Source organism: Neopsephotus bourkii, unplaced genomic scaffold, assembly GCF_033783945.1.
Source record: "Neopsephotus bourkii isolate Nb327-2 ecotype Australia unplaced genomic scaffold, CSIRO-AGI_Nbou_v1 NB_1638, whole genome shotgun sequence".
Taxonomy (NCBI): Eukaryota; Metazoa; Chordata; class Aves; order Psittaciformes; family Psittacidae; genus Neopsephotus; species Neopsephotus bourkii.
The window spans coordinates 4,953,788-4,970,737 of NW_026902113.1; the positions used below are offsets into that span (position 1 = coordinate 4,953,788).

The 16,950-nt window shown below is 37.3% G+C and overlaps 1 protein-coding gene across 4 annotated transcripts in view; it reads right to left on the reverse strand.

Annotated features, from left to right (window-relative positions):
- Positions 1–16,950, reverse strand: part of CWF19L2 (CWF19 like cell cycle control factor 2) — a 73,449-nt gene that overhangs the window by 22,200 nt on the left and 34,299 nt on the right. For all 4 annotated transcript variants that reach the window (XM_061374451.1, XM_061374453.1, XM_061374452.1 and 1 more), the window contains 2 exons: positions 6,057–6,182; positions 4,680–4,817 (listed from right to left, as the gene is read on the reverse strand). In XM_061374451.1, the coding sequence (XP_061230435.1) occupies positions 4,680–4,817; positions 6,057–6,182 (264 nt within the window). The remainder of the gene's footprint in view (positions 1–4,679; positions 4,818–6,056; positions 6,183–16,950) is intronic.

Consider the following 16,950-nt stretch of genomic DNA (forward strand, 5'->3'; position numbering starts at 1 on the left):
AGCAACCACATCACTCAAGACCGAGGTGATGAAGGCAGAGAGCATTTAGGCTCCTGCTCAAATTGATGGATTCATATTGGATTAAAGGTGGCAAAAAAGGGTGATGACACTGCATAACCAAAGAGCTGTAAGCACTGGAGAGCCACCTTGCTGCCAAATGCTGACCACTCATTGGACTGAACAAGATACAGTCAGTATGGAAAAATACCATCTGATCGTAAGATAGAGGCTCTGAGACAACAACACAGACATATTTGGCTATATTATGACAGCAGAAGCTCCTTAAGTTTTTAGTCTAACTCTTCTTTTTACTTGATTGAGCAGTCAGCAATTTTAAGAAAACTAACAAATACAATGGATTTTTAAAAAGAATGCTATTTTCAGCAATTCAAACAAATTTTGTTTTAGTTTCCACTAAGCTGAAAAGAGGCATCCAACTGAACCTAAGGAAGAGCCACCCATTGAATATCTGTTTTGCCACAAATTATGTTGCCACCAGATTTGACATTAGCATTCAGGGAAGCAAAACCACCACTGTAACAAAAAGTATTAGTGCAGTAGAGATCCTTACAAGAAGACTGGTAAAAAATATACCCTAAGTTTTATTCATCAAAAGCAACTCCCTCATCTGCGGTAGATAACTTCTATCCCAGCAGCCACTCCCAATCATAACAACCACTCAACAAAAGCAGTTCAGACTGGGAAGATAAATTAAATTGTTCAACAGAATTTAAGGGATAGGGTCTCCCTTCTCCTATCCTGGGTAGGATATCGTTTACAGACGTCCAGCAGTTTTCTCCCAAAGCTCTTCTGAAAGATGGCAGATTCATTTTTTGTGGATATTTTTTCCACTTCTCAAATGAATACACAAAGAGAAAGCAATTAATCTGTGTCAAATTTGTGTACTGTTATCCAAGTAAAACTGACAAAAGAGGTTTGGTTCAAATAAAATAATGTAATGTAACATAAAAAAAAAGAACACAAAAAAGAAAAACAGTACATATGGCACACAGCATCTGGCCCGAAGTTTACCGAAATAACTAGGAACCTTCAGAGCCTTCCCAAACTACAATATAAAGCAGTTGCATAAGCCAGGAAATACAATACATTCTTGTAACATTAATAAGAAATTTTATCTTTAAACAATATTAAAACAATATTAAAACAATACCAAAACCAAACAAAGGAAAGCCTCTAGAATACAACATAACTGAATTCAGCTGCTCACTCCAGCCACTGTGATCATTTTATGTTACAAACTCAATCACAAGCAATGGCTAAAACATATGGGGGAAAGCATAAATAAAGCAGGTAGAACTGACACTTCTGCTACACACTTGCAGCTCTCAGCACTTCACTGTGGAAATCCTGCACCAAAAGCCTGTCTAGATCTCCCTGTTTAATGAAACTGTACTTCATAGTCAGTGTATCTTTTTTTCTTTCCACCTCACAATCCAGGTCTCCTCTGCACCTTATGCTCTAGCTACATTGCAAGTTCTACAGTTTCCTCCTTCAGTGAAAAATACCCCAAACCCTTCATGTTAAACTCTGCCCTGAGAACACTTCACATATGAGAAACAAAAATACTTGGTTTCTATCAATTTTTTTATGATAACTGTGTTTTAGTGTACCAGCTGTCATTCCCCCCTGCCAGGCTGAAGAAATGTTGCTTACTTAGGTTTACTTCAAATGGCCACCATTCCATGACAAGGGTATGCTTTACAGGCTTGGGTAGCACTAAGGCTATGGGTAGCATATATGTTTCAGATTGGTCCTAAATTTCCTTTTCCCACAATCTCCAAAATTCCATTTCTCCTTTTAATTACACCAGCACTGAGATGATGTTAGCAGACTGGCAATGACTCTCAAAACAACAAGTCTCTTGTGGCAGATGCGCAGCTATAGCTTCACTCAGCTTCATGATTATCATCATTCTGCATTTATTGACCCTGTCTTTCATCTGAATTTATTGCCTCGATACCTATGGTGGGATCTCTTTCTCCTTATTTGAAAGGTCTATAGCATAATCTCCTGTGTCTGAGCTAGACATCTTAATAACTTTTATACCCATAATGTCTTTCAGACGGCATTCAAAATGGGACAGATGACTCATACCACTAAAATACGTGCGTGTCTCCAGCAACTCTCTAAAGTTCGCCTTAAGAATCAATTCAGATATAAGTTTCATAGTGTTAGAAAAATCCCAGCTTTCTATTCTGAAATTCTACAATTTAGAATGACGTCTGTGTCTGACAGCCCTAAATAATTATGTTATTAACCCACTGGCAACCCTCTTTTTAAAATAAAAAATAGCTATTTACTTCTGCCCTCTGTTTTCTTCTTAAAGATTGCCATTACACTTGCCATCTTCTGTTCCTCAGGATGAATAAAGATTACATTCAGCAGTTCATGTCACACCTGACTTCTTTCAGACAACTTAAGGAGGAGGACCATTCAGTTTTAGTCATCTGCTATTATTCATCCCAAATTCAAGTTTCTTTTAAGTTAATGGATTTCTGTAAATCTGGACTAAAATTCATTTTACTGACACTGTTAACTTGAGATAGTTTTTTTACTTATTCCCCACAAATAATTGCTCATTTATAGAGGACATTAATACAAACAGTTCATTAGTTCTTCTTGTATGCACTTATTTTTCCTAAATGCTCTAATTATGCCTTGTAGGTTTTTTCAACACCACATTCCTGGAGGCTTTTTGCTTCCAATGAGTTTAGCTCCTAGTTCCATGCTTTTAGCAAACTCAATTACTTAAAGCAACTCTCTCCAGATCATTTTTCTTATGAAAGCTTACTTCTAAGCCTGCAATGCTCAAACTTTTCCATTCTCCTTACTTGGATATGACAAGTACTTTTTAAATAATGTTTGGGTTCTGGATTTGATTTTTCTTTTAACCTCCAGAAATTCTTTATTCTTCTGTTCACTCACCCTTCAGTATATTTTTTATCAATTAAATACAGTTTTAGCCTGTTTTGGGAAGGTGTCCACCCCCTTAGAATGTTTTCCCCAGTGTCATACATGTGCAATTAGCACTGAGCACTGAACATGCTCTAGAAGTCAAACATTATTTCCAGTGTGAAGCTTGGAATCAGCAAATACATGAATACACAAATAATACTTTTTCACAAAGTTTAGAAATTTCAGGGGCAAGCCAAGTACATAAATGCACATACATTTCTCAGAAAAGACCCAATGGGCTATCATTTCAGTTTGAAAAATCCAAGCAAAAAAATATTCCTCTTTTTGAGACCAGTCTCCACTGTGTATTCATAGGGGCACAGCAAATATTTGCCACTGCCAAATTCATGAGCCTCAAATAAGCCTGGTTTTATTTTCACATCTCTGAAAAGAATCAGAGCACAAAAAGCAATCCGTAAACTGCTCATTGGAAGCAGTCACATGAAAACATCAGACCAAACACAGGACAGATTAAGCACATTAATACTGATTTCAGAAAGACACATTAATACTGTGTCCTTATATTTTCATTTACTTGTAAATTTTTGCATGACAGATATGCTAGTTAATTCTAGTTAATAGTTTGCACTATTACACATGTCGTGAAGCAAAGTTTTATGTGTTTGGACTTTTTTTTGGAAGGGAAGGTAAATCAGGAAATCAAATACTGCCAAGAAGATGTGTTTATTTAAGGGCATCATTTTTCTGAGTATGCCAGTGAATAAGACCATCTCCCAGAAGCACCTGAATTAAAATTCATAAACCACACTAAATTCTGATAATCTCTACAGAAAGATTTCCTGCCACATGGTTTATAGCATCAGATTAAATATTTTTTACTGGGCACTATCGTGGTCTTCCTGATTGTTCTAAGTATTGGCTAAGGGAGGAGATTTTTACAAAGAAAAAACAACCAACCAAAATCTACTTTCTAGGACTCTGTCTGCCTTCTAAATAAATGGAAGAAACTAATTCTGTCTGTGATGATACTAATTCCACGCTAATAAGGTTTTTCAAAACCTGCTCAACAGTGCACAATATACTGGATCAGTAAACCCAGGAAAATTTGAAGCATGCTAGAAAAACTGTGTTGTAGCTACTGGGAATCATCTCTGTCAAACACTTCCATACCAAGCACATAAAGTGTATTTTTATTACTCAGTTTGGATGACAGAAATTAACAGTTCCATTTGCATTGCACTATCTGTGAGTTGGACCCTCTTTTAAGTAGAATCACTGATGGTGTATAAATCTGTGTGGCCTGTGAGCATAAATTATCTCATTAACCAGGATGCCCTGATGGAATTTCACATAGTTTGCTTCAAATCTCATTGATTCTTATAACTCCTAGATGGAAGAGTTATTCTACATGCTAAGAAAATGCTTCTTGTATTTGTAACTAATTTGGGGAAAACCTGCTTTGTTGCACGTAAGTAACCTATTGATGTACAACACTCTAAGAGTAGTCACCTCAAAAGTATCAAATTTTACAGGCAGAACAACACAATCACCTCTGTGAAGGCGCATGCAGGTTGCCACCACTGATAACATTTACCAGGACCATCTTACAATAGACTTGATTACTACTCAAGACAGAGCTCTCAACCAAAAGCAACATACCTAGATCACTGAGGCCTCAGGTCCTCCCTGACATTTCTAATAATGAAATATTTAATTAAAAAGCCAAACACACAACACCTTACCTTTGATGCCATACGCATGAACAGTGAGTTTTGATCCTCTGCTGTCCTCATCTTCTCTTTTTTGACCAAATCCTTCAGGTTCATACTATCATCATCCTGAAAATACCTTACTCTCTCTTTATCTACATGAGTAGGGATCTAGAAGCAAACACATTGAAAATAAATATTAAACTAGTGAGAATGATCAACTATAAAATTCAGATCCTAATAATTTCAGGAATTTTAAAGAATCACGAATCAAGCTAAGCACACCTGAAACAACTGGGCTTGCTGCTTCATTTCACTTAAGGAAAAGAGCATTTCCCCCTTTCTTCAGTTGCATCAGTACACTGAAATAAAAATATAGCCTCTTTCTACAATTGCTATATCTATCATATCCTTAAGCTACTAGAGGTACAATATTACCATTCAGGAAAGATGAAAACAAAGAAATGTGAAACAGTCGATCAGCTCACAAAAACCAGACTATTCCAAAAAGTAATCTTCATTATTTACAGAAGCTTCTGAACTGTCAAGTCACAGACACTACTGAAACACAGCAATCACAGTACTGAGAACTTGATAAATGTGGTACTTCTGCTGGGAAATGTTATCATCTTTGAGCGTACAAAAGAACAAGAGTTTGTCCTTTAGAGCACGACTAAATGAAATCCTGAAGGAGCATAGGGAATGGTCATTAACATAAAACAAGATGATACTTTCCAAAACAGAAAATAGTAGGAGGATGGCAAGCTACTCCTCACCTGCTTGTGCCTTTCACTCCTCCATAGCAGTGTTACAAACTGATCTGTCCAACTAATCAAGAACATGCTTGCTAGAAATACAGAGTATTGTTATCTCCTCTTACAGCAAAAAGATTGAAATATTGGGTTATTCACTGTTGCAAGCAAACACTATTCCAGTTTCCAAACTTCTCACTGTTCCCCAAACCGCTGTTACAGAGATTGGGTAATAATTTTTATTATCATCAGTAGCAGTATTTTTGATCAGAAGCAAATAAAAGCAAAAGAAAATTAGCCCCTGAAACTTGAATATTTCAATAAAATCATATTTTGGAAATGCTCACCTCTGCTAATCTTCATTATTTACATAACTTTACGTAATAGAAACGCCTTGGCTAAGAGACTGTGATAGCTTGAAAAACTACTTTTTCTTGAATGTGCATTTAAATAGGTCCTAAAGTCATCTCTAGGGAAACACAGCCTGAAAATAAACTTAATATATGCTTAATAAATACATACTCTAACACTTAATTACAATCATCTTCTGACAGGAACATTTTAACTACCTATTGACATTCTGGTGAGACACTCATTACTCATCATAAAATTATAAAATTATTTTAGAGTTATCCTTTAATACATTTGTAAAACTTACCATCTGTCTCTTTCTCCTTCCTCCTTTGGACTCCTGTGGTTCAGCTGGTGCGGTCACAGGCCATGCCCTTCCACTTTGATCCGTTCTGACAAGGACCACTTGTTCTGTTTCTTGATGTCTTGAAGGCTGTGTCAGGTTTTAAAATATATTTTAAAACAGTTGACATAGACAGCACCAAAAGAAACACCTAATCCACACTAAATTAAATATTTCAAATTCTGAATGGTAAATAACATTCTTAAAATTTTGCGTGTTGATTATAATTCAAAGCAGACACTATTACCTCACACAAGGTTCCTTTTCCACTTTCAACAAGAACAGAATATTAAACATATATTCAGCTAGTTAAGTGCAGAATTAACAAATCTTTTCCTAAAAGAACCAAGTTTGTATTCTTGGTACTTTCTCATATAGCCTTATCCCCAGAAGAAATACAATGCTTCTGAAGACTCAAATAGATAATACTGAATTAATATACACTGCCACCATTATAACAGGATATTCCCAAAAACCACTGTAAATCTGCAGCAAGTTACCACTTCTGGGCTTTTTGTGGTCTGTGGGTGTTGTGTTTTGTGTGGTTTGGTGTATTTTCTTCCTTTCAAAACTTGGCTAACAAACAAAACATTAGCTATAGATTTTCAACAGATTCCACTAGATCTGACTTTTATTTCCTATACTGCACCTACCACTTATACAGATTGCTTTCATCACAATGTAATAATGATAACATTTTAATCTTGATTATAGGGTATGCAGAATAGGAAATACAAACAGCTCAACAAGTATATCTCTCTATGGTGAAGAAGAGATGAGTAGATGTACACTTATTATTCAGGTCGAATTAAATTATAGACTGAGGCAGAAGTAACTGCATTTAAATCATCTGTTCATGTGCCAAAATATACAGAAATAAAAACAAGTGTTTACCTGATACAGAATCATAGAATAGTTAGGGTTGGAAAGGACCTTCAGATCATCTAGTTCCAACCCCCCTGCCATGGACAGGGACACCTCACATGTATGCCAAATAAGTCATTTAAATGTCTTTGGATGGCAAACACATTGTCTCATATAAATTACCTTTATATGTAATTACTGCTTCTACATACCAAAAAAAAAATTTGGAATTATGAGGAATTATCTTCTAACCCTGACTAAACCAATCTCTTGAGGTGCTGGAGATGTAAGAGGCATACTCAGGACATGGCAACAAGGAAAGCTTTCACACACCAATCTTTGGTCCTCACGGTAGAATGGAACCACCAGTTCATCTGCCAGAAGAGCAGCACAGTAGGGCACAAACAATCCAGATTTTGAGTGTATTGAGAGCAAGTACTGATACAAATGCTGACAAACTTGGCTAGGAGTGTTGCTCTCCCAGATCTTCCACTCAGAAATTTAAAACCAGCCTCATCAGGTTCAAGGAAATCAGAAGCTACCCTGGCTGCAGCAACCAAGAGATAGTGGAGCTTAAGATTCTAAGGGAAGTGAGAAAGGCAAGTAACAGAGCAAAGAAAACCCCCTAGATTATAGGAAAATGCTCTTGTTTATTCAGGGATCTGCTTGGCTTGATCTCATGAAGGATGGTCATGAATGACAAAGGTGTCCAAGAGAGTTGGTTGATCTTCAAGGACAAATGATACTGAAGCTCAAAACCAAAATGGAAGCTTCCAGAAGGTGTAACCTGAGGCAAGTCACCCAGGAGGACCACAGAGATAAATGTAATGAGATAAACAGCGCTAAACGTACACTTTACCATCTTACAACTGGTGTAAGAGTTCAAAAACTCTAAATAGGAGCCACCCAATCTAGAAATAGTGCAATCAGTCAATGGAATCCTTTGTCTGAGATACATCTTTTATTTAAACTGAATAAAGCCCAAGAGGAAATTAATGATAAATGGTGTCATTTTCCTTATTTTCCTTTCATTATCCCTGTCAGCATTTTGAACATAATTTGGGGGGGATTTTTTTGCAATACTGGAGTTCACAAAGTACCACATCCCACCACCCAAACTCGTAGAAGACAGGACCCAGAACTAGTCTTCTGCCTTAAGTTTTTTAAATTCATTTCAAACTTGATTTCAAGCAGATTGTTAACTGAAGAGGTATCGTAAGATCCATGTCACAACTTACATGAAAAAGTGTGTGTCCATTCTGCATTATGCTCCTAAGCTCTACTTCAGTTGAAGGGTGAGAAAGAAAAACACATGCACAAAACCCCCTGACAGCTATGACTGACAGCTCCTCTTGAGATGATATTACAAAGATGAAAAACAGAGCAGCTGTGAACATATTAAAAGCTGGATATCAGAAAGAAAGAAGTTCACAGCATGGTCTTTACCAGTAGGCAGAGATACAAAAGGTCAACATAAAAACTCCTGATAATGCTGATTTTTCTTTATCAGAACCCAAGAAGCAAGCTGCCAATTGCTTGGCTTCAGATCAATCTGTCAGCCACTGGCAGGTGAATGGATAGTAAAATCATCACTCATCTGAGCACAGAGAAGATCCCTCCATTTCCTTGTACAATAGCGTCCTGGGCTAAGCACCCTTATCCCTTCGTTTCATCCCTGGTTGACTTCATTGAGATCCAGGGCTCATTAACACTTCTGAATTTGTTTAAAAGGTCTGCAATCACAGACTCATTTCAGAAAAATATACCCTTTTGTAAAAATAATCTGGAGGAATATCATCCACTCATTTAACTTCACTGCAGCTCAGGAGTATTAAGACTATCTCCCATGACTTCTCTAGCCACCAAGCAGAGAAAGCAGGAACAGCCTGGAACAGCTGTACAGCAGGAGTGAAGAAGAAGGAGGACTCATTAAGGAGGAGGACTCACTAAGCCAGACAGAATTTATCAGCATGTATTAAAATAGAGCATTATCATATAGCTCAGTGATGAAGGCACTCCCATGGATTCCAATCCTTCAGACAAAACACGAGGGAGTAGAATTAATATATCACCCAACTGACTCCTTGAATACTTCATTAAACCTTACATCTCAACTATTGCCAACTCCATTTCTAAGTACTCACAGTTGCAGCTTACAATATTGATACCAGTGAAGTATACACGTGCCACATGCTGTTCCATATCGCTCCCTTTATGTGCCCAGCCCTCATTCATCAGCAGATGAAGGTATGCTTCAGGGCATACCATCCCACCAACTACCTTCTCATTTGGAATGGAATTTACTACCTTTCAGCTTTCAAGCTGACAGACATCCATTCAGATGATGGATGTCAAGAGCCAGGTCAGCTCAGCTCAGCTCCTTTCAAAACAGGAACAACAGTACATTCCTACTTATTCTCAGACTTAAATAAGGATATCTACATATGCCCCACCCCCCAAAAAATAATACTTTAAAAAAAGGCAGAAATTCTTCACCAGAAAAAATATTTAACTTTTTAAAAGCATATCTATAAAAAAAAAGAAAAACCTTTAAAAAGCCTGAGAGTTTCTTGATTGCACTATAAGATTTGTCAAATCTTATAAACAACTTTATTAATCTCAATTTGAAGCTATTTTCCAACAAACCACTGATGTCTGCTTTACATCTGTTACCCTTGCCTAATGAAAGCTTGTCCCAAAAACCCCAGTGAAGTCTGGGAATTCTATAGATATTGAAATATGCTAGCTTCAACAGCTTAATTATATTTTTCCATGAAAAGTCACATGAAGGCAGTAGTTACAGGCCAAAAAGCTGTCTAGGTAAGCCAAACTTCTCTCTTCTGTATCACCAAAGGCAAATCTCTTCTTACAAGGGAAACCAAGATGTTCAACACTGGTCTGGCTCCAATAACAATAATGGTATTTTCAGTGAATTCACATACAACACTACTTATTTTTTTCTGCAGCCACCAGATACGTGACTCAGATGTTAGTTTTGTACAAGATAAGGTGTTTTCTCTCTACTGAGAGCTGGCGCAGAGGTAATTCATCACAACATGAGAAAAAAGCTGTATGCTTCTACCCCACTCTTGCTATGTGCTAAAGGTCAAACCTGGCTAGAGATGCAGACTGCCAGAGGGGGCATGACTGGGTTTTCATGTTACCACTGTGCTGCTCAGATAGGTGTGAGACCTTGTTATTATTGCAGCACTAAAAGCACTATTAATCTGAAAACATAACAACAAAAAAAAAAGAAAACCTAATCAGCATTAGATAAAAAAGAGGAAAATAGGCTGCAGAAAAAAGTATAATAGGAGCAAAAAGACTGTACAGCACGTTTTTAAATGGGATATAAATGCAAATGGAGTATTCTGGATATAGTAACAAAGAGGTAAACAATGCAATTTGCTAAGGAATTGGTTATTTATTTTGGCACATAAAAAAAAAAACAGCAAACAACCAGAATAGGTAGACTTTTGTGAAAACTGTTATGCTTAAACAACCTGTGACTTAGCAGGGCTCGGTAGTGTGACAGACAGTAGAAACAATTTTAAAGGTTGAAGGAGATGGGGAAGAGCAAAGTCAAAGAAGCTGCAAAGTGCTTCCATTTCTCCACATGCAAGACTTCAGATGGCCTTACATCCTATTTGGGGCATTACACTTCAAGAAAGATGCAATGTAACAGAAGAGAAACTGGAAAAAAGCAAGAATTACTAGAGGTCACAAAAAAAAGTGAGGAGAGAACGAAGACAAAATTAGGGAACACACGCTAGTAGGTTGAAAAAAAACTGAAGAGGTTTTGTCAAAATATAGTATGTGATGAATAAGAGGAAAACAAAAAGGGTTAAATTGCAAAAGAAACGCAAGTTGCATATTAGAAAGGCTCTTGAACATTAACGACTGTTGAACAACAGTACAGTTGCCTAAGAAGAATATGGAATCACCATCATGGGGGGATTTCAGGTTTGGTTTTTTGTTTTGTTGGGTTTTGGGTCTGGGTTTGGGTTTTTTTTCTAGCCAAGATGAAGTAGAAGATAAGAACCATGGATATGTACAATGGAACTATAGAGGAAACCAGTAATGCATTAGAAAGTTCTAGTGAGGGATTTCAGCAGCCTCTCAGTTACTCAACATGAAATCACACAGAATAAAACATCTGGATACAATACATATTAAATTCTTTGAGTCAGAACCCTACAAGAATTTTATGAGTTTTGTGAGGGTTTAGGTTTTTTTCCTAATTTCTAAGAGCCCAACGTCCTGGCATGAGGCATATGAGAGTGACCATAACATATTTAGATTTAATACTACAGAAAAAAAGGAAAAGGGAAAAAGAAATTATAGTAGTATTTAGCTTTAGAAGACAAAGTACAAAAAGAGGAAGTGGTCTATCAAAGCAAAAGTAAAAAGGGCAGATAAAAGGATAAAATAATGGAATATGGACAGCATGAAGACTAATGTTGAAAGCATACTAGAGATTAAAAGTAAATGAATACTACAAACCAAAATGAATCCAATGGACCAAACGCTTCAGGCATGATTATTCAGATTAAAGGTGTTATTAGAGGTAACGTCATCCTTCAGAAGTAAAAATCCTGACTAAATACAACTGAATACAACACAGCATAAATATAGATTTAAATGTATTCATATAAAAGGGCAAGACAAAAGTTGATTTTGAGGAGGATCTTACTATTATAACTGAAGCTATTTCTAAACACATCAGAAGCAGAGATCTTTCTAGTAGAAAAAAAACCAAAACAACCCATGCTCAAATGGTTACAGCAGTATCAGAAGATGACATTTGAATAATAAATTATTTGCATTCTAAATATAAGATTTTCCTATCCAACAACATTCCCCTCCCCCCCTTCTTTTTAAAAAACAGCTTTAGGAATCTTCTTTAAATTGAAACATCAGTAAAAAGAGTTTTGAAGCAAACTGCCATGAGAGATGATCTTCACTAGAGCTCCCAAAAAAAAAAATTCCAACACATCATGTCCAAATCCTTCAGCATGCAATGTATCACTTAAACAGGTCTCATTACAAAAATAACGGAGGGTTGCAATTACAACAGAAACCTTTAACATGTGCCAAAGGCTGCTTCTGGGAATTACAGTGCAATGGAGCATCTAACATTTGTAATGGACAAGCTCACACAAGTGTAATAAAGACCAGTATTCCTCCATAACTGAACAAATGTGGCACACGGGGCAAGAGCCTTTGCAGGGAAAAGCCATAACTGACCGAAATGTCAGACTTCTCTGAACGATTTTCAGGGATCGGTGTTGGGACCGGTCTTGTTCAACATCTTTGTCGCTGACATGGACAGTGGGATTGAGTGCGCCCTCAGCAAGACTGCCGATGACACCAAGCTGTGTGGTTCAGTTGATACACTGGAGGAAAGGAATGCCATCCAGAGGGACCTTGACACGCTTGTGAGGTGGGCTGATGCCAACCTCATGAAGTTTAACCATGACAACTGCAAGGTCCTACACCTGGGTCAGAGCAATCCCAGGCACAGCTACAGGCTGGGCAGAGAAGAGATTCAGAGCAGCCCTGTGGAGAAGGACTTCGGGGTGTTGGTTGATGAGAAAATGAACATGAGCTGGCAGTGTGCGCTTGCAGCCCAGAAAGCCAACTGTATCCTGGGCTGCATCAAAAGGAGTGTGACCAGCAGGTCCAAGGAAGTGATCCTGCCCCTCTACTCTGCTCTTGTGAGACCTCACTTGGAGTATTGTGTGCAGTTCTGGTGTCCTCAACATAAAAAGGACATGGAACAGATGGAACAAGTCCAGAGGAGGGCCACGAGGATGATCAGGGGACTGGAGCACCTCCCATATGAAGATCAGCTGAGAAAGTTGGGGCTGTTCAGCCTGGAGAAGAGAAGGCTGTGTGGAGACCTCATAGCAGCCTTCCAGTATCTGAAGGGGGCCTATAGGGATGCTGGGGATGGACTCTTCATTAGGGACTGTAGTGGTAGGACAAAGGGTAACAGGTTGAAACTTAAACAGGGGAGGTTTAGATTGGATATGAGGAGGAGATTCTTTCCTGTTAGGGTGGTGAGGCACTGGAATAGGTTGCCCAGGGAGGCTGTGAATGCTCCATCCCTGCCAGTGTTCAAGGCCAGGTTGGACAGAGCCTCGGGTGGCATGGTTTAGTGGGAGGTGTCCCTGCCCATGGCAGGGGTGTTGGAACTTGATGATCTTAAGGTCCTTTCCAACCCTAACTATTCTATGATTCTATGATTTAAAGGAACATGGATACCAATGAGTGTATATAAAAGTCATGTTATACCTGTTGATATTATTTTTTTACACAAGAATGGAGTAACTACCTTATTTACTACTACCAAACTGTAAAATTGCCCAGGGAAACTACAAACATTCCAGGAATTGTTATAATCTTTCATAAAAGAGAAAATAATAATCTTTCTGGTTTATGTAGAGATTCACTTGAACCTGGCTTTTTTCTTCTGTTTAACTTGGTTTTCATAACTGGAGAATGCAGCATTTTTTCATGTAGTAGCATGGCATTACATGGCTTACTTTAAACAAGTTTCTGAATTAATGACTTATTGTATAAATATTATTAAATATTAAACATACTAAGCTATTTTATAAACAGAAATGATGGTGATAGTAATCTAATTATCCATTAATAAAGATAATCAGATAAATATTATCTGTGCTGCTGTAAGCACAACATAGGTATCAAAATGTACTTTAAATATGATATATATTATTAAACATTGAAACTGGAGAAAAGGCTGTCATCTTGTGATGACTGCTACACAAACAATATAATTTACAGCCTGAAACGAACAAAGACGGTGTGTATTTACAGAATGATAGGGGAATTGTTTGTTGCCATTACTTAAGGAACACGAATTTTCACTTCAGGCCAATTAAATATGCAAAGTACACGGTTCTCACTGAACATACAAACCCCTATACAGCAATTAACACCCAACTGAACAAAACAAAGCAGATAAGTCTGGTTTTAAAAGATAAATGCTTTAAATTAAATACATAAATAAATAAAATGCAGTTCTGAAAAAGATTTTTGAACTCTCCAGAGATGATGCCTGTTGTATAATCCAGCAGGAGGAAATGGAAAAGCTCTGCCACCAGGTGCACAACTTAATTTGAGGAACAGACACTGGAATAGCTGAATACAGAGTAAGCAGGCCAAACATCTGAGGTAGGACCTAGTCAATTGGAACTGGGTTTTAGTGTTAATAGCTAAAGATAATAAAATATTTTTAAGAGTCAGTATATTGTGGGACAGCAACTAGAGCTAATAAAAACACACATATCTTTTTTAATTACTGAGCCAACAGAAAGCTGCATGCCATGTGAGTTGAGAGCTGTCTGTAAACGTTTAATCACAGCTACACCAAAGTGGTATAAGCCAATGAAGGAGTAACAAAGTTCAGCAACTGTCTTCAGCAAGGAACAAACTTCTACAATCAAATACCAGCTATGGACAAATTAGAAGCTGGACCAGGCATACTGCCTGCTTCCTTTCTCTTACAGTCTACGGCAAATAGAAATGCCTGGAATACTGTCTTATCCTCTACTGGTGAAGTCCACTCTTATAATATCAAGTAAGTGCCTAGAAGAAATCTAGCACTCCTCAAAGTGTCACACATTGCTATTTCCTACATCCACTGTCTCCTGTTCTCTTCCATTATTATTTCTTCTCCGATTTCAGTTACCCTCCTGGTAGCTTCTCAGGTTGCATTTACACATGACCATCACCGTTATCAAAAGGATGAGCCAAACTCATCTAGAAGGAGCAGTCTGCCTCCTTCAGTGCTGATATAAGGGCATGTCTCATCATTGAGAAGTCAGTGTAGTCACTATCTGGAATCCCCATGTAACATCAAAGCATCTAAGATATACTTCAGGTTCTGCCCTTTGTTGTGAATAATGGAACTGTCAACCTTGAGGTAATGCTTCTAAAATCAGTAGGTAGACCATTCTCTATAGCAAGACCAAGGTTTAGCTCTCACAGCAAGGTGAAGTTAAAATGGTCGCAAGTCTGTAGCAGCAATCCATTGTATAAAACCCGTATCTTTGATTTGCAATGAAAATTAAGAGACATAGAAGCATGTGGAAGGGAAGCAAGAGTAAACTTCTGTCTAGGTTAAAAATTGTGTATTTTCAGACTCAGTAAACATAGTAATAAGCATCACTATTACAACATCCAAACATATTAAGGTAACATAAAAATGGGATTAAAAAAAAGGTTTTACAGGATCAGAAGGTTGGTCTGCCATAATCAGGACCTTGTGCTTAACAGTGAGGAGAAGCATTAGAAAATCTAATGCAGGCTGTAACACAGAAATGAACTAGTTTACATAAGAGTATCTTTATCAGGTAGTGTTAGGCTTATCTATGAAGCATGAGACTAAAGAAAAATAGACACCAAAAAAAACCCCACATTAGTTACTTAGACAACCACTTGTTGTTTAGGCTCTACCCTTTTGTTCCCCAGGTCAGTGAGTGACACAGGTTAGTAACATGTTACGTAAACAATTTTGTCTTATTGGTATAAAACTGGTTGCCCTTTAAATTCAACAATTCTTTTATTCTTGTATTACAAAAAAAGGGTATTTAGCTAAATTGCTTACTATTCAGAATACCCGCATTCAAAAATCTTTCTTAGAGCATCTCTGAGACAGGGTGATCAGAATAGGATCCTGAGCGTAGAACAGCCACACACAAAAACCTGAGATCAAATTCACTAAAAGTTGTATTGCCAGCATGTGGAATTAAGACTGGAACTGGTAATGTGTAACTCACAGGAGCTTGCAATGTGTCCAGTGATCCGCCTAGCAATGGAAAAAGTCTAACAATAATAATATTGGATGCCAAGAAGCCACATAACTTTGCAAATAAAACTTTTAAAAAAGGTCTAAACATGCAGTTTGATATTTTGTCAGCTACACTTCAAAATGGATAGTCATTTAACCATATCACCAATGAGCCATGTAGGTATGGGGTGTAAGAAAATCTGTTAAATGAGATGATCAAATAGCTTGTTTATCTAGCAAGAACATCTGATACACAACGTATATGCTCAGACCACAAAAAAAGAAAAGATTGCAGCATGTTGATTCTTAAGTCCACAAATTCCTATTTCATCTTAACCAAGACAGAAATGTAATATAAAACCGAGAAGGTAATAAGAAGCAGCTCTGGTATATAAAGTGTTTTCAGAGACTGTAGTATCAGAAAAACTGAAAGCAACAGATTAACCCAAATAAAAATACTAATTCAGACACATGAGGGAGCTGCATTTTTATTAGAAAGTAGTCCACCCTGAAAAAATATTATTAAAGGAGCATATGTAAAAAAAGGTTAAAAAAAAGAAAAGAAAAAAAAAAAGGCAGAGGAAGAATGTGTACAATTAGATGTTGCAGAACAAAGATTCACTCTGCATCCTTTTGAGCTTCTACTCACATATATCCACACCCTCAAGCCATTATCACTCCTATGTATTTTGGGAGACAGCAGAAGAAAGTGGAAGACTTAAAAAAGCAAGGAGCCTATAACATCTTCCTACCTAGACACGCAGAACAGAATGACAAATTTAATACCGATGGCACTTTCATTCCACACACCAGTGGAGAGCCCCCACTCTCTACAGCTGTCCATGCAGAACCCATGAAGAACCTCTAAAAGTCTCACACATGCAACCTCACAAACCGTATCTCATTGCCTAGATGTGCTTGGCCCAAAACCAAATACTTTATTCCTTTTGAAGGATGGGTGCATAGTTTAAGTGCTCCTCTTAAACAGCCTATTTCTATAAAATACTTCTGCTTTACATTGGTAGCAACAGCTAATGAGACCTAACATGTAATTACACTGAAGACCAGGTGGTCTGAATAGTCATTGGTTGATCAAATTCTCCTTTCAAAACCTAATTTTGAACACAATAATTGTGTTTTATTGCTTACACATACAAAATAAATTGTTAATTT